The 19,250-nt window shown below is 38.8% G+C and overlaps 1 protein-coding gene and 1 long non-coding RNA gene across 2 annotated transcripts; one reads left to right on the forward strand and one right to left on the reverse strand.

Moving 5' to 3' along the window:
• Positions 1-6,119: 6,119 nt before the first annotated feature.
• Positions 6,120-18,562, reverse strand: LOC136244408 (protocadherin Fat 4-like). Its single transcript, XM_066035988.1, has 8 exons — positions 18,429-18,562; positions 15,651-15,899; positions 13,415-13,990; positions 13,140-13,256; positions 12,974-13,090; positions 10,137-12,922; positions 9,923-10,078; positions 6,120-9,866 (listed from the first exon to the last, which is right to left on the reverse strand). The coding sequence occupies exons 1-8, from the start codon at positions 18,478-18,480 to the stop codon at positions 6,330-6,332; spliced, it is 7,590 nt and encodes a 2,529-aa protein (XP_065892060.1). The 5' UTR covers positions 18,481-18,562; the 3' UTR covers positions 6,120-6,329.
• On the forward strand, positions 16,906-17,494 carry LOC136244415 (uncharacterized). Its single transcript, XR_010695235.1, has 3 exons — positions 16,906-17,028; positions 17,112-17,182; positions 17,227-17,494. It is a non-coding gene; the product is annotated as an uncharacterized lncRNA (long non-coding RNA).
• Positions 18,563-19,250: the final 688 nt, after the last annotated feature.

Consider the following 19,250-nt stretch of genomic DNA (forward strand, 5'->3'; position numbering starts at 1 on the left):
AATTGAACGTGCAAGTTTCATTGGGTATAAAAGCATTGTACAGTTATGATTCTTGGCATGTGTACATCTATAGGTATGGTCTTTATGCTATATTATGGTCTTTATACATTAACTTACTGTCGGACATTACTAGCTTTATGTTGTAATGCTCTCCAGTATGGTGCAGGTGGTATTGTCTGTAGTCGAAGCTTTGGAACTCTCATCACTTCTGCTCCCAAACTTGCTATGACCATCCCATTGTGTCTATACAATCCTTTAGTATGCACTGAAGATCCTATGCATGTAGTAAAGTACTGAATACATGCATATACACCTATATTCCATGGATAAGGATTTAGAATCTGCTAAATTTTGGGACACAAACTGTATACTTACAACTGGTTTAAATGGAACAACAGAATCAACACAGACAAGAGCCATCGGTGGTCGCTCATTCTCCCAGTTAGGACAGACTATAATAGGATCAGGATTTGCAAGTTTTGGGAGGTAATTTCTTGTGTTCTCTTCACAATTAATACTAACACTTGCATCTGTGCTCACTTTACACATCACTTCAACATGACCCTGTACACATGAGAGAGTCTACACTGTTGTGTTATTCCTCATCATATGTTTACCTGTACTACGATGTAGAAGAACTCCGAAGTCTTTGTGTTGTGTTCAATCAGTTTTCCATAGTTCCACTATATGCATGTATATACAGCTAAGACTGTTGTTGCATATCGTATGACATAGTTGTTAACCTCATTTGTTTTTGAGTGGATGCTTAGTTCCCTTAAGTATTCATCAGGCCAGTCAGAGAACAATCCACATTCTCTGTGAGTAAACAAAAAGGTGAACAAACTCACATGTTTAGCTTGTAGAATTGTGTGCATTTGCGTGTGAGTATAGACATTATATATATTTCAAACCTCAAGTATTGCATTTTCAGTGTGACTTCCCTTTGCATTTTATCTGGAGACAGACGTAATAAAACTTCCTTGCTGATTGTTATTGCTTCAACATTTTCTCTACAGATTACAGTAGCTGATCTCGGGATGCCGTATAACAGACTAATCTCCTGTGCATACAGAATGAGTTTACTGTAGCAATTAAATGAGCTTACTCACTCCACACATGGAACCACATGGCAGAACACACAGAGTTTTTGTGTACACCTTTCCAGTCTTGCTGGCCTTCTCTTCGATGTTAACAAAAACAGACCCGGAGTAAATGAAATAACATGAATTCCCAGGATGTCCAGCACGTAACAAAACTCTCCTCTTCTCATACCTAACACATACCACACATGGCAGTTACACACTTAATTCCTTTATGTACCAGCTATATTCACAGTGTCGGCAAAATTCTTCTTGTGCTTCTGTGGAAAACTTATCTTTAAATCCTTTGAATAGTCGTAGTAGTGAAACAACTTTCTTTACATCTGTTTCACTTCTCTGTTGTGGTGATAGTTGCATAACACTCAGTGCCCATTTGGGTATATACATCTGAGAAAGAAATCATCAGTGTATTACTTTATGTGTAATTCAACTGCATATTAAAGGATCCACTCACTTGGTTTGAAGCATCAAAGTCAGATTTACAAAATGCCATCTTTTCAACATGGAAACCAGACTGCATAGCACAGTACTGCAGTTCTGCGGCTGTTTGTATTTGTGCTTTTTGATTTTCATTTATGTAATTCTTGAGGCTAGCATTCATTCGAATTAGAAACCTTACCATCCTGATTGCCCAACAGAACAAATTATGAAGCTACAGTAACATGATGTACACAAGCTTGAATAATATAATTAATTGTGCATACTTCCTTAGATGATCTGTGTAGTATTTGTTCAGTAATAGTACTTTGAGATGACCTGATGCTACTACTACCAGAGGAACTAGATGAATGAAGACTGAACTTGCTACCATGTTTGTGTTTTAGTCTCTGCTGCATTTTCATCCTAGGCATCAAGCATCCAAATACATCTACATTCCTACAATACTGTACATATACGGCAATTGGGTGGTATAATAATAACACACGATAGTGTGTCGTGCGGCCCAAGAAGCCGGCGCGCCACACCGTGAGTATATTAACAGGAAGAAAGAAAACGCAATTTTCACACCTATGTAGCTCTGTGATCCCTTATCCGATTGGAACCAAATTTGCTGGAGACGTGCCGCCCAGTTAGGGTAGTCTACATACCAAATTTGAAGAAAATCGCTCCAGCCATTTCCGAGATACGAGCGAACAAAATTTCGTTTTAATTTCTTCGTTTTTTTCTTCTTCTTCATCTTCTTCATTTCGCACACTTCGCAAAATTCGCCATAAAACACGAATGCGTGCTCGGATTTGGCTGAAATTTGGCACACTTAAAGGGCTCATTACGGCGGATCTCCGTACCAACTTTGGTAGGAATCTGATGAACATTCACGGAGTTATGACCGATTATTTGCGTAAAATAAGGTCGAAGGTCTGTCACGCCTACAGGGTAAATGCCTTGGAGGAATCAGTTGAAAATTGATATGTAGATGGAGCAACCATCGTAGGAGTGCCGTTTTGTGGTTTGAAAGGAATCGGGATAAAGACCATGGAGATATGACACGAAACCCAACCTGTGTCAAAATTACGCGATCGATTTTTATGAATAAAAAAACTATTAGTTTTCGTATCTACCAGGCAAACCGCTTAGAGCAACGAGCTGAAAATCAGTATGTAGCTGGAATAATCATCATAGAAAGTCCTTGCAGTAGTACAGAGGAATCGGATTACAAATCACTGAGTTATGAATCGAAAGGCAACTAGGTGCAGCAAATGCTAGATCGAGATACTCTAATAGAACAGTCACCCTAATAAAGCATTCAGCTGCATTTATAATTTACTCAGTTATATTACATTGTAAGTTATTCTGTAGGGAATTCAGCTACAAACAAGTCACCCTGTAGTCAGATCAGCTAGAAGAAGGTACCTAATAGAGAGTTCAGCTACAAATAAGCCATCATGTAGAGAGTTCAGCTCAAATAAATCACCCTGTAGAGAATTCAGCTACAAACAAATTGCCCTGTAGAGAGATCAGCTAGAAGAAGTTACCTTGTAGAGAGTTCAGTTACAAAGACACAATCATGCAAAGAGTTTAGCTACAAACAAATCACCCAGTAAAAAGTTCCGCTATGAACAGATCACACTGTAGAGAGTTCAGTTAGAAACAAGTCATCCTGTAGATAGATCAGCTAGAAGAAGTCACTTTGTAGAGAGTTCAGCTACAAAGAAACCACCATGTAAAAGAGTTCAGCTGCAAACAAATCACCTGTAGAGAATTCAACTACAAACAAATCACCCTGTAGAAAGATCAGCTAGAAGAAGTTACCTTGTAGAGAGTTCAGCTACAAACAAATCACCCTGTAGAAAGTTCAGTTACAAACAAGTCACCCTGTAGAGAGATCAGCTAGAAACAAGTCATCCTGTAGAGAGTTCAGCTAGAAGAAGTTACGTTGTACAGAGTTCAGCTACAAAGAAACTACCATGTAGAGAGTTCAGCTGCAAATAAATCGCCCTGTAGAGAGTTCAGCTACAAACAAATCACTCTGTAGAGAGTTCAGCTAGAAACAAGTCACCCTGTAGAGAGATCAGCTAGAAACAAGCCACCCGTAGAGAGTTCAGCTAGAAGAAGTTACATTGTAGAGAGTTCAGCTACAAAGAAGCTACCTTGTAGAGAGTTCAGCTGCAAACAAATTTCCCTGTAGAGAATTCAGCTACAAACAAATCACCCTGTAGAGAGTTCAGCTACAAACAAGTCACCATGTAGAGAGTTCAGCTAGAAGAAGTTACCTTGTAGAGAGTTCAGCTACAAACAAATCACCCTGTAGAGAGTTCAGCTACAAACAAGTCACCATGTAGAGAGTTCAGCTAGAAGAAGTTACATTGTAGAGAGTTCAGCTACAAAGAAACTACCATGTAGAGAATTCAGCTGCAAACAAATCGCCCTGTAGAGAATTCAGCTACAAACAAATTACCCTGTAAAAAGATCAGCTAGAAGAAGTTACCTTGTAGAGAGTTCAGCTACAAACAAATCACCCTGTAGAGAGTTCAGCTAGAAACAAGTCACCCTGTAGAGAGATCAACTAGAAACAAGCCACCCGTAGAGAGTTCAGCTAGAAGAAGTTACATTGTAGAGAGTTCAGCTACAAAGAAACTACCATGTAGAGAATTCAGCTGCAAACAAATTGCCCTGTAGAGAATTCAGCTACAAACAAATCACCCTGTAGAAAGAAGAAGTTACCTTGTAGAGAGTTCAGCTACAAACAAATCACCCTGTAGAGAGTTCAGCTACAAACAAGTCACCCTGTAGAGAGATCAGCTAGAAACAAGTCATCCTGTAGAGAGTTCAGCTAGAAGAAGTTACATTGTAGAGAGTTCAGCTACAAAGAAACTACCATGTAGAGAGTTTAGCTGCAAACAAATCGCCCTGTAAAGAATTCAGCTACAAACAAATGACCCTGTAGAAAGATCAGCTAGAAGAAGTTACCTTGTAGAGAGTTCAGCTACAAACAAATCACCCTGTAGAGAGTTCAGCTACAAACAAGTTATCCGGTAGAGGGATCAGCTAGAAGGATCACCTTGCAGAGAGGTCAGCTACAAAGAAATCACCCTGCTTCATCTTTTCTTCTTCCTGTAGTAAAGAAAATAATGACAGGTTAAAAAGCCCTAAAGCTGGCCATAGGCCGGCTTTGGGGTATACAAATGCAAAAAGAAGTGAAATCTAATCCAAAACAGCCAAGCTGTAAAAAAAGAGTGCGGCCCTGAGAAAGGCTATGGTGAAAAAAGATGTGAAATCCAAGGTGGCGGCCAAGAAATGGCTGTGATGGTAGGTTAATGGTAAAAATTTTAATAACAACAAATCAGTGAATTTGGTGCCGCTTGGTCTTGGCACAAAATTCACTTGAATTGTCGTTATTAAAATTTTTACCATTAACCTACCATCACAGCCATTTCTTGGCCGCCACCTTGGATTTCACATCTTTTTTCACCATAGCCTTTCTCAGGGCCGCACTCTTTTTTTACAGCTTGGCTGTTTTGGATTAGATAATAATATATCCATGCAGTTAGCTAATAGCTATAGTTAAACACCCAGTGCTGACGATGGTAGCATATAAATAGGTCTCAGGGTTAAAACCACTGAGTGTCTCCATTGAAATTAATATAACTAGAGTAGAACATTTTAATCATTTTATACTCTTGCATGCTTAGTGGCTTTATACTTCAAGGTATATAGGTGTCTTATAATTAAGGGGTAAGGGTGAGGTAATTTATTCCCACTTGTGTTTTAAGTTTACAATGAAATATTCAGTGAGTCAACACGAATGGTCTTATGAACCAGACCCTGTTCCTTAGAAGGACAGCATCTATTAGAGTTTCAATATATACATCACAACTAAACCATCTATTTTGGAGAAATTGTTTTATGACCATAATATTTGTGCCATGCAGCATGGTCAATTTAGTCTTCAATATTAGTACGTGCATACATATGTACTTTAAATACTTCACAGGTTTACAGGTGTATGTTAGTTGGCATGTGCATTGTGTAGGGCTGGGATAGTGATGTCTGATCGTAGTAAGACACTGTTCATGATAGACAATAGTATAACGATAGTTAAAATCTACTTATTACCTTCACAGAGATATGCAAGGAGGATGTACTTATGGATATGTTTTGACTAAAAGACTAAACAGCCTTTTTATACTGATTTTTGTTCCCAAATATTATTCTTACAAGTGTTTTGCATGAATATTTGCATATTTTTACATTTTAGCTAATTACTGTCCAATAGTAATTTTTCAAATGATAGGCAATAAATACATGATAACTGTCCCGATATTCCGATATGTTCATACTATCCCCCAGCCCTAGTATTGTGGCTAACAATGTTGTCCATAAGTTTACTGACTTAACCTCATATAATTATAGAACATCAACATTAGTTTTAGCCAAAAATAGCATATAAAGAGTCATTGAAGAACATCCATACCACCATTAGGTTATGAGGGTAAAATCAATCAATCCACTCACATGGTAGTAATCATAGGCTGGGTACTGTACATAGGGATGCATATATTCCACACAGCTAACTGACTGAATAATACTAACTGTTCTTATAGTTTAGCAAAAACACATGTACGTATAGATGACATCACAATAATGCATTATACCCTTAACAAAAATCAAGATGATACAACTTTAACACTAATTTAAAATCAGTGCATCTAGAGAAAAGGGGAACACACACACACACACACAACATAATGTTTAAGAGACAGTTGTACTAAGTGTTAACAAAACAGTCAGTTAGTGTTCTTGCTCTTCATAGCCATCTACATCTGTGGGTACATCATCATTATCCGCAAATAAAGGATTTGAAATAATTGAATGATGTTTCACTTCAGGATTTTCTAAATACTGTGAATCATTGCTAATATAACTAACTCTAGTTCCAGTAGATGCAAGAGAGCCACGATATCCTGGCTGCTTCAATGCAGGGTTAGCAACACCAACTTGCAGAGCAGCAAATGGATCACTGTAAAGGGGATTAGCAAAATTGTTTGATGTAGTGGTATTAACTGGCACAGCATCATCATCTTCAAATGGAACATACTTTTCATTACGAAGACCTCTGTTCTTACCCTTCAAGTGACGGTATCTTAAATATCCTACTGTCAAGATCAATATTAAAGCAAGAATTATTAGTATTAGAGTAGTGGGAACTACTATAGCAGGCACATTAACATCCTCAGATGTACTACGAAATTTTCCCCCTTCTAATGGACCACAGAATGCTATCTTGCCATTCTTCTCTATGCAACAAAATGTACACGGCCTATCTTCAAAATTGACACAAGTCAGAGATGTGTTTTCACCACATGGGTGAAGATTGTTGGCACACTCGTCAAAGTCAACACATTCATTTGTTTCGTTATCCCAAAAGCAACCAACTTCACAATGTTGACAGTTGTGGAAGTATGGAGGGCTACACACACAAGTATCCGTTAGTTGCTGACATGTTCCATTAAAAGGACAAGGATTGTTTTTGTCACAAAGTGTTGTGTCTTTTTCACAAAGGTCACCAAAGAATGGTAGTGGGCAGGCACAAGTAAACCCACCAGGTTGATTATAACAGGTCCCATTGTTCTTACATGGCATACTTTCACAGTTATCAGTAATGTTTTCACATCTCTTTCCAAAAAAGCCTTTACGGCAAGTGCAGTTGAAGTCATTAAACAGATCAATACATCTAGATGTTCCAAGTGGATCACAAGGCATATCAGCACATTCATTGGTCTCATTAAAACAATTGGGAGGATCATATCCTGGTACACAGTCACACGTGTAGTTATCAATACCTCCTTCTCCATCTTTACATCTGCCAATGGTGTTGTTAGGGTGACATGGGTTACTCTTGCAGTAATCTATATCATCACAAGAATATCCATCTCCAGAATAACCAAGTTCACACACACATGAAGCCTGTCCTGGTCGATATATGAAGCAAAATGCATGTTCATCACAGGGATTGCTCGTGTTGCAAGTTGACATGTCAATAATGGAGATACTAAAATGTTGGGTGATTGTTAAATTACCTGAATCAGTAGCCATCACATCAAGAAATAGACTGTAAACTCCAGGTGTTAGCACTTCAACCAATATTAGATTCTGGCCTGATATTTCAAAGAATAAATCAGCATCTCCACCAATAACAGTTATGATATGAAAGTCATTGTGGTCTTCATCTATCACAGTAAAAGTCTCAACAACAATCCCAGGATGTGTGTCGCCAGGTACAACAACAGAAGTGTAGCCATCATGAAATGTTAACCCATTTGGTGACTCATTAATGTCTTCTACATCCACCTCAACAATTTGAACATATGAAAAATTTCCTTCTGGATTTACTTCCAGTACAGAAATGCTAAGGGTAAATGATGACAATGCTTCATAGTTTATTGATTGCCTGCTCACAGACAGATACCAATGTGAAGAGTTACGACCAATAACAAATGGAGCACTTGCTGAACCTAAAGTAAATATATATACCGACTGAGATGCAGCATTATCATCAGGGTCCACAAAGTTAAACACACCCACAAGTGTACCAGATGGAGAATTTTCGGTCACAACATTAGGCACTAAACTAACACCAGTAGGAGCTTCATTCACATCAATAATGTCAACCAAAAGTGCAGCAGTGATACTTTCAGTACTGTCAGAACATCTGATTTCTAAGTATACACTATCAGTTTGCTCAAAATTGAGGGATTCACTGGTTTGCAGAGTGGGTCCAGTAGATGTTATGGTAAAGGAATTAGGGTAAGTAGTGTTAATAATTTCACATGTATGCCTTTGATTTACATCCTCATCAGTCACTATGATATCCGTAACTGCTTGACCTGGATCAGCATTTTCACGGATCTCTACCTCTGGAATGGTCAGTAACATTTCCATCTGTCCATTTGGGATAGTGTACAGAGCATTAACAAATCTTATTTCAGTTGGAGGATCATTATTATCAGTTATAGTCACTTCAATGTCTTTACTGTACACTAGTCCACCATGATCATAACAGTCAAGTGTTATCAAAAATGATCCGGTTGCTTCATAATTGATGGTAGAGTTGGAAGTGATCAGAGTGATGTCCGAATCATTGTTAACTATTTCAAAATAATATGGTGATGGCTGAATCAACTGACATACAAAAGTTTCATTGTAGTCATGATCTTCCACAGTGACAGTAGCTACAAAATTACCTGCTGGTTGATTTTCTGCAGTTTCATATGTGGATAAAAGAATTTCATATGGTGCTTCATTAACATCACTGATGGTTATTGTCAAAGTTTTTAGCCTATTTAAATCACCACTGTCATAAGCCACAACATCAAATAACAGCGTTGGTGATTCCTCAAAATCAAGTGTTGACATGGTATAGACAACGCCTTGTTGATCTACCCAGAAATTGTATGATACACCAGACGTATCAAAGGTGTGGCTGTCTGCAATGTCCTCATCGATAACCTCCAACCTACCAATGGTTGTATTAATAGCAGCATCTTCAGGGACAACTGGGGCAGTGACAAAGAAGACATCACTTGGTGCATCATTTAAATCTGTCACTTGAATATTAATAGTAACAGTGACACTATCACCTTCAGAGTCAATACTTTGAATAGACACCTGATACAATGATTCTTCTTCAAAGTTTAGTGGAATTACTGTTTGCAATTCATTTCCAGAGATGCTAAACTTGTCGGTGTTGTCAAGAATTAGATATGTAAAAGTGTCCCCAACATCTTCATCAATAGTGTTCAGATTTGCCACTCGTGTAGATGGTGGCATATTTTCAGCTACTTCAAATAACCCAGTGTTAGATTCAATACCAGTTGGAACATCATTGATGTTCAAGATATTCAAACTGAACACCTTTGTGTATACCAGTTGTCCCTTGTCTGAACATTCCACAGTGACACTATGTAATGAATGCCGTTCAAAATTAATTGTACCAGTCACAACTAACACAAGTCCTTCTATGCCAAATAATCCATTACTATTATCAAGAAGAACACAAGAGAACTGTTCTATTGCATCAGGGTCAACCACAGAGATGGACCCCACCATGGTACCATTTGCTACATTTTCCTCTACCATCAAATTGTCAATTATGATATCAGTAGGTGGTTCATTCTGATCCACAACTGTTATATCTATACGTCGTGTGACCGGTGTAGTTGTGTTATCAGTGACGTTAACTGTAATGGTGTGAACTTGAGATTCTTCATAGTTCAGTGCACCAATCAGTCTCAGTGTATAAGTGTCATTGTGAGCAACATGAGTCAGCTAGAAGTGAACAATTGATACATTAGTATACAATTAATAGTAACTGTAATGTTTACCGTAAACTTGTTTGATGGATCATTGACCTGAAAAGTCAGTGGTCTTCCTTCGGGATCATCAGCAGTAAGGATTCCAACAATGATATCACTTAATCCTTCACGTACTGGATTGTAATGCAGTACGATATTCTCTGGAGGCTCATCAACATCAACAACCTATACAATAAGTTAAGAAACTTGACACATTTACTGAATTATGAGTTAAGTTATTTACCTGAATACTGAATATCTGTAGTTTAAAATGGTTAGCACTGTCAGTTACTCTCACTATGATGTTGTATGCATTTTCCTCTTCATAGTTAAAGCTTACAAGTGACTGTAGGACTTGGTTACCTCCATTTTGTACAAGTATAAACTTCCCTCTTGCATTATCATCTAGTTGATATGTTAGAGTCTCACCGACATCCATATCGTATGCTATAACAATACCAATTGTAGTATGAAATGGACTGTTCTCTGGTATTGTATCACTGTCTAGTGTTATGTTGATTGGGGGCTCAGCAGCATCACTGATTTCAATTACAAACCAAATTGGATAAGTTTCAGCCATCCCATCACTACAAATGATACTGATGTTGTGTACATTTATTGCACTCTCGTGATTTAAAGGTTGTGCAACTACCAAATGATTATCATCTATACCAAACAGTCCACTAGGATTGTAATCCAACCTGTATGTTAGTTGGTCACCGTCACCGTCATCTTCATCCATTCCTTCAAGAGATCCAATGATTTGACCAACTGGAGCATCTTCACTAATCACTGAATTAGACAGTGTTATTGTAGTGGGTGGATCATTGACATTCAATAGTTCAATTAGTACAGTATGTGTGGAAGAGTGTCCATTTGTATCAGCAATCTCAATGCCAAGGACAATGTGACTCCCATATACACTTGTTTCATAATTAAGTGTGTCACCAGACAGCAATAATTGGGGAGGATTAGATGACTGATCTACACCGAAGTATGAGGAAACTCCTATATAATCTCTCAAAGTATATGAGATAGCATCACCATCAGGATCAGTGGCAGATAGTTGACCAATTGTCTGAGGAGGTGGTGTGTTCTCTGGTACACAGCCTGAATCAGCTCTAGCTGGAGAACAAGTGTATGTTGAACTTGGGGTGAAGGTAAAGTTACCCGGTGCTTCATTTTCATTAATGACAGAAATAGATAGAGTTTGGGTAAAAGTGAGTGAGCTTTTATCTGCCACTTTTATCATAATGAAAAATGAAGAAAATGTTTCATGGTCAATATCATTGTTAACAAGTAGAGAGCTTCCCTCGATTCTTACTAAGTTACTATGCACACCTGACAACAATGTGAACACATGTGTGTCATTAAGATCTGGATCATTAGCCATTAAGCTTCCTATTACACTACCTAATGAGCTGTGCTCATGTACTGAAGAAGATGATAGTGAAATTCCTGTAGGAGCTTCATTGGTATCTGCAAGTTGAATGGCTAGTTGTCTAATAAGGCTAAACCCACCATCGGTTACCCTCATGGATATTGTGACACTGTGACTAGGGTAAGCTTCGTAGCTTAACATGCTGGCATCACTAACAATTAACTGAAGATTATTAATCACTAAGCCATAGCTGGGAGTTAAGACTACTGAGTAAGTGCCACTAGAATCTTCATCTTCAACTGTAAAGGTTGTCAGTGTTTGTCCAATAGTAGGATTTTCTTGAATTGATAAAAATAATGGACTAATGTTAGTTGGTGCATCATTGCGGTCTTGTACTGTTATAGCTATTGTACTGATGGTACTTAAAGACGGTGAACCTGAATCAGAAGCTTGAAAACCAAGCATGTACCGAGACTGTTGTTCATAGTTCAAACTTGATGCTACAATTAGTTGGGAATTACTATTCAATGCAAACTTACCCCCACCTGTGGTTAACAGATTAAACCTAACACTTTGGCCTACATCAGGATCAGTAGACTGCAATGACCCTATCACAGTGTTAATAGAGGTATCTTCTGCTATAATGTTATTTGATATGGTAACAGTTGATGGTGGTTCATTTTCATTGAGAATGTTAACAGTGAGACTAAATGTTGCACTCATTTGTGGACTACCGTTATCTGTTACTCGTACTCTGATTGTATAAGATCTAGCTGCTTCATAGTTTAGCTCCCCATTAACAACTAAATTTCTGTTTTCTATTCTAAACTTTCCTCCAGCACTATCTACTAAAGCAATAGTGTGGGTTTGGTTAAGGTTACGATCAGTCACAATAAAAGTACCAATGGCAGTATCTACAGGAACATTTTCTAATATACTACTAGTAGATAACATTACACTTGTTGGTGCCTCATTAGGTATTGGGATGGTACACGCAGCACTAGCAGCCTCCCAGTATCCAGTAGACAAGCAACTTATGGTATCACTTCCGGCAAGATCAGCATCACCTTCTGTGCAAGTAACACGACAAGTATCCCCAACATAATGAGGTGCTGAACAAGTAAATGTGAATCCACTAATTGTTGGTGGACTTGGACATTGTATGCGACTACAAGTGCGACCGTTACCATCAAGTGTGTACCCAGTGTTACAGGAACACTGATAAGAGCCGGGTTGGTTCACACATACCTGACTACAACCTCCATTATTTGACTGACACTCATTAATATCATTGCAGCTACGACCATCTGGAGCTAGAACATACCCAGACATGCAATAACACTGATAGGTAGAGCTACCACTGACACATCGATACTGGCAAGGATTGCTGGCACAGTAATCTGGAGAAATACATCTGTTAGTAATCGGATCGTAAGTTTGTCCACCTGAACATCTACACTGAAATGATCCAATAGTGTTAACACATTCTCCTGGACATGGATGACCCATCACACACTCATTAATATCATCACAACTACGGAGGTTGGAATTGAGGTTGTATCCAACCTGACAAGTGCAGTAATATGACCCAACTGTGTTCTGACATGTTTGTGCACATCCTCCATTATTGTTTAAACATTCATTCTGGTCTGTTGTTATACAGCAACATTAAACACAATACCACAAACTAAAATACTTACCAATGCATATACGTGAGCTCAAGGTGAACCCAGTAATACACCTGCACTGATAACTTCCCACAGTGTTGGTACATATTTGAGAGCAGCCTCCATTACTGGATGAACACTCATTAATGTCTGGTAAGAAAAGCAATAATGGTGGCTGCTTGTAATGTGAAATGTATACCTGAACATGTTTCTTGATCTGAGTTAAGCATGAACCCAGTATTACATGCACAATAGTGACTGTAGAATGACTCCACACATCTGTGTTGACATCCTCCATTGTTGAGCAAACACAGGGCTGAAAAATACAATAATGTGTTTTTGTTATACTACTACAATAGGCCATTATACATAATTACATACACTATCTCATAAAAAAGACAGAAAAGATCTTGTTTTGTATGTGAAAAGAAGACATGCACATCATTGATATCATTGTTATGTAGGTAGACCTACATTCTCCTCCTTGCCGATGAGGGTGAACAGCATGCACTCCTGTAGGCCTTACAAATCCACCAGTTATTCTGACATGATCCATTCCTGGAGTGTGTTTGCTTACTCCTTCAATGGAATACTGACGCCAGTCACTCCAGTATATACGTTCACCAAACTGAGTTAAAGCAAATGGATGGTAGACAGTAGAGCCACTTAATAAAGTGACAACATTATTTCCATTCAGGTCTCCTCTTCTTACAATGTCGGTCCAAGCATCTGCCCAGAACAAGGCAGGTTCAAAATAGTCAACAGTTACAGCATTTGGCCACACCAAGTTTTGTGTAACTATGTATTGTCGGTTGCTGCCATCCAAGCGCATCTTTTCAATGCGTGGGGAGCGACCCCACTCTGTCATGTACAAAGCATTATTGAGAGGATCCAATGCTATTCCTCTGGGCTCATCTAAAGAACTGCTAATAAGTGTCCTACGAAAATTTCCATTGAGATCAGATTGTTCTAATCTGTTTCTCCCAGTATCAGTCCAGTACATTTTGTTGTTGATCCAGTCAATAGCTAGACCATCTGGAACACCCAGTCCTACAGTCAGTGATAAGAGCATGTAAACTAAGCACCATGGAGTTCTCATAGCATGCGTAAAGCAGTACTAGTGCAATTATACTTAAAGGATTCCACCAATAAAAGTATTGAAACAAGATTATACAAGTACACAAAAAAATTAGGAATTTTCAACTAGAGTAGGGACCATAGCACATCAATAAAGGTACTGAAACAAGCTGGAGTAGTGCACAATATTAAATCACAGTAAAACAATAAGAAGTGTCACGTTATAATCCTACCATGCATTTCCAGTATGGTATCTTGAGCACAGTAGGGATATAACACTTCTTATTATTGTACTGTGATTTAATATCATGCACTACTCCAGCTTGTTTCAGTACTTTTTATCAATGTGCTATGGTCCCTACTCTAGTTGAAAATTCCTATTTTTGCATACTTGTTTGTTAAATTTTTTTTTGTGAATTATTGTGACTGGTGAACCCATGCACACTGCATCAAAAGAAAGAAATGGTGCTGTGCACCCCAGCAATCAATTATCATCTGAAAAGTGAAGCATTCATTACACTTCGTTGTCAGCTATGTTCAACCCATTACACAACATTATGAATCAAGAACTGTTCGAAAAGTACCTCTGCAATTAAAGTAGCCACAATGAAAAATACGGACAATTTCTGTTACGAAGGGAAATCATCACATGCTACCGCCAAATCAACACTTTTTGCTGTCAGCAAAGACGAATGGGACACAAAGGAGGACACTGGTAAGTCCATAAAGAATGCATTGTATGTACTGCGGTATTCCAAAAGGCACCTATCGGGCCGAAGCGACGTCGAACAGTGAAAAAAATCAAGCCTGTAGCCTTAGCCATTATCAAGTTACGCTTGTCTGAAGGCATCAGTCAGTCAGTTCCTCAGTCAGTCAGTAGAAAATTCCATTTAATATTTTAATTCTGTAGCAACTTGTTGAAAGCATTTCGGGTTGATCTGAAGACTTGTTTGGGCTTAGTTTTACCTAACCAATACTGTTTCATCGTCATCAGGGAAAAGTAAGGCTGGGTTTTAGGTGATGTTTTTCATGGGCCATGCCCACACCTTTGTCGTCCCTACTATAAAGTGCTATCGTACTGTATGATGAATGATGATGGCATTACACCACTAGCTATGTCATAGCATTACACTAAGTAGCTATGTGGGAAAATCTTTACATTGGCATGTTAGTTGTTCAATACCAAAGTAAGGGTTTTTCCACATAGCTATGTAGTGTAATGCTACCATCATTATCTTGTCACTACTTTTTAATAGTTTTTATTGCTGGAACCCTAGAATTTTTTAATTGCACTACTATAGTCTATTTTACTTTTCATAGTTATTATTACACATGTGGCTGTGACAGCTTCACTACAGTATCTTGATCTTGCTGCTTATCTTGAGTGAGCTAAGCAGTAGAGTAAGGGACACAGCCATGTCTTGTTTTGTACAGTAATACTGCAGCTGACTGCAGCTAGATTAAGGGGTATAGTGAGGGCATGCATGGTCGTTGTGCTCTGATTGTTTAAGGGTTGGTCATAATCGAATTGTTACTACAAATAACAAGTGCAGCTACAGGTATCTACTCCCTCTTACAGTATTTCAAATCATCTAACACATAATGTGTCTACTTATACTTGATGCAACCATACCTGATACTAGGGTAGTAATAGGAGATACAGTAGATAGAGGAGCACTTCTAATGTGACCGCGATTTACATCTGACCAATATATTCTGTCATTAAAGTAGTCAAAATCAATTGCAACACCATTGGATAGTCCTGTGACAATGGTTTGATAGCCAGTTGCATCAAAATTTATCCTGCGAATATCGTAGGTACTGACAAAGAGCAAAAATGCTTCAATCTCATCGGGATCTGTTTGACAGCTAACAAATGAACCTAAACAGCAGTGGTATCATAATTATTACAGCAACTGTATAAGTCTTAAGTGCTATTAGCTATGTTAACCCCACCCCTGCAGCAACACCCTGTATGGATTTTTGCGTTGGCTGTAAGGCTATAATAGTGACTTAAGTATAGGAATAGCTATCAATTCCTTCAATATCCATTGTAAGCTGTTGTGAGGCCTGCAGCATATATACGCACTGTGTGTGGACACTGTATGTGTATAATTATGTATTACATTGTGGTTAGTCTTAATGGCATAAACAACTACATATAAAACCCTGTAATGCATAATTCCCATAGGCATTGAAGTTATAGTTCCAGTTCTAATACCTCTATACACATGCATCTATTGCAATTAAGCTTATAGTTATCACTATAGGTAAATCGCATCACAAAAACATGTATAGCCATGCACATGTATACTTTCTGAAAATGTATGCCATGGGATCCCAGAAAAAAATGTAGAGTCTACATTTTCCAGTTCTTACATGCCAAAGTAGCAATCTGACAAACTATGAATCAGAGATCAGCAATACTCTATTTAACTTTCATTAGGTGTTCCATTCAGCTGTAATCAAACTACGGGGGGTCGGGAATGGTTTAGCTATCCCATCCTGTATTCATCCCCCCACCCTTTATTGTTTTGTATTAATACATGCATCAGTAACACCTGTGTGTTATTATTATTATTAGTTTTACAGTGGCCATGCAGCAGTTATAATCTGTACTTGACTTCTGCACAGTAACCGGAGAGAGAACCATCATTAGTAATAAGATGATACATACATGATATGATTAGTCCTCGGTCTTGTGCAACCGTCACAGTCAGATCAAGCAAAATGAGATCTTGTGGGCACGGCTAGGAGTGTGTACATGTAAAAAAAAATATTTTTATAAAAAGACTAACAACAGCAACAACAATAATTACAAGACTAAGTGCTCGCGGTTACTATATACTATAACAATAATCTAACCCGCCTCAGGCTATAGAGCAGTTTCAAAACCATGGTAACCAAAAATTACGCAATGGACCACACCCAAATCGCCATGTTTTTGTACCAGATTGCTAGATGTTGCAAGTTGAATTCCTCGCTAAATCCATGCCAAGACTTATTAATACGTGAGTAAAATAGATGCCAGTGATAGAATAAAATGTGCAGGTGAGTTATTAGACATTAAAAGATACGTACTGCCTCCCAACAGGGCAGTTTCGAAGGAAAGAGAAATGCGTAAAAATGGATTTGGCCAAATTACGACCTATTCACCGCCCAAAGGTGGTTAAAACTAGGGAAAATTTACAGTATACGTCTTTACCCAGCACCACAGCAGCGTACAGCCACATCCAGCTATCCCAGGATTAGCCAGAGCTCCTGAAAGGCACGAGATCGGTAATGGCGTACTACCAAACTGTGATAAAACGCCAGAAAAAAAGACTCTTAGTGGTGAATTTTGCTAGAGTTAAGTTTTATTGTCGAAATCAACCATCAGTTAAACTTTAGCGGTCTTATTTTGCTGTCTGCTTTTTCACACGAAGTGGGAATCCCAGCACATGAGTGATTCTGGCTAACTCGGGGATAGCTCGATGTGGCTGTACGATGCTGTGGTGCTGGATAAAGACCTATACTGCAGGTTTCCCCTAGTTTTAACCACCTTTGGGCGGTGAATAGGTCGCAATTTGGCCAATTCCATCTTTACGCATTTCTCCTTCCTACGAAACTGCCCTGTTGGGAGGCAGTACGGATCTTTTAATGCGTAATAACTCACCTACATACTTTATTCTATCACTGGCATCTCTTTTCCTTACGTATTAATAATCTTGGCATGAATTTAGCGAGGAATTCAACTTGCAACATGAAACAGTCTGGTACAAAAACATGGCGATTTGGGTGTGTCCATTGCGTAATTTTTGGTTACCATGGTTTTGAAACTGCTCTAGGCTATTATAAGAACTCTTGGCTAATCAAAAACCACGCATGGATGCGCCACATTCGGTGCCAACCATGCAGGGAGGCCACCCAGAAATGCTAATCTACCGCGTAATCTACCAAGCCGGCGTGTACGTTGGGGAATATATGTGACCGGATTTGCAAAAAGTGGTCTTCCACACACATCCAATTCTATGAAATTGGAAAACCATAGCTTTGTGTTCATGAAAGATACAAAGCTGTCCATCTATTAACGCTATGTTGGTGCTTACTAGTGACCAAACTTCAAGTCAATAACTTTATCTAATCTCAAGTTATGGATCGTCAAAGTTCATAAATTGGATGTGTGTGGAAGACCCCTTTTCGCAAATCCAGTCTCATATAGCTACATGAGCGCGGCAGCGCCACGATCGAGTATAGACTGACTTTCTGAAGACGGTAGCAAAACTGGTGCAATAAGTCGGATTATAACCAAATCGTACCGTACCATAATCGTTCTGTAGCTACATATATGGTTGTTGATACGGAACGTGTTGCGTGGGAAGCCATACCGCAGCTGGTTGCATACAACATACAAAATACACGCTAAACTCACACATTGGCAACGCTAAGATCGTCCACAACACAGTATGAAGCTTAGCCGACATAGCTAATTCTTCTGTGTTTCACACTAACACCAGCTACGTAAATGATACAAAGAGGTGAAAATATGTATTAGTCCAGTTGCATACATGCATTACGCCGGGATAATTTCTGGAGGGGGGAAATTCGCGACCCCTCCGGATCCCAGTTGATGTTACTCGGCATCTCGCTCAGCATCTCGCTCGGCATGCCGCACATGAGCTTTCACTTTCAGACTGTATGATCGACGCATGTTTTTTTTTCCAACTACAATCTAATGCAAGCACGAGCGAATAAGATTTGCATACACATGTGAGCTAAAACAATAATACTAAATATAGCTAGAAATATAGCGGCTACAGTCAAGTTGGAAGGGAGACGCTGGGAACAGTGGGGAAGGATGAATACAGGGTAAAGGGGGAAAAGTGGCAGAAGTCAGCGTAAACAGATAGATCTGGACCGGAAAGTGCTATATTAGTATTATTAATTCAGTACCGGTAAAGGCACTGCCTGTATACCGGGTCAACACAAAATTTGTACAATCATAAGATGGCAAAGGTCTACTACTAACTGTGGGTGGATGATAAATGAAGGGGTAATTCTAACGGGTAGTGAGTTCGATAACTAGAGTGCCTCAAATCATGTGGTTGCCCATCACACAGACTCAGAAGCAATCACATCAGTAACATGATCGACGCATGTTCGTACAGTCAGTTTGATAAACTAGTGTCTATCGAGGGAAATCTTTTCTCAAATTATTACTTTCGATAGTGGGTGGGTGGGGCTCATCCTGTAT

Source organism: Dysidea avara, chromosome 14, assembly GCF_963678975.1.
Source record: "Dysidea avara chromosome 14, odDysAvar1.4, whole genome shotgun sequence".
Classification (NCBI taxonomy): Eukaryota; Metazoa; Porifera; class Demospongiae; order Dictyoceratida; family Dysideidae; genus Dysidea; species Dysidea avara.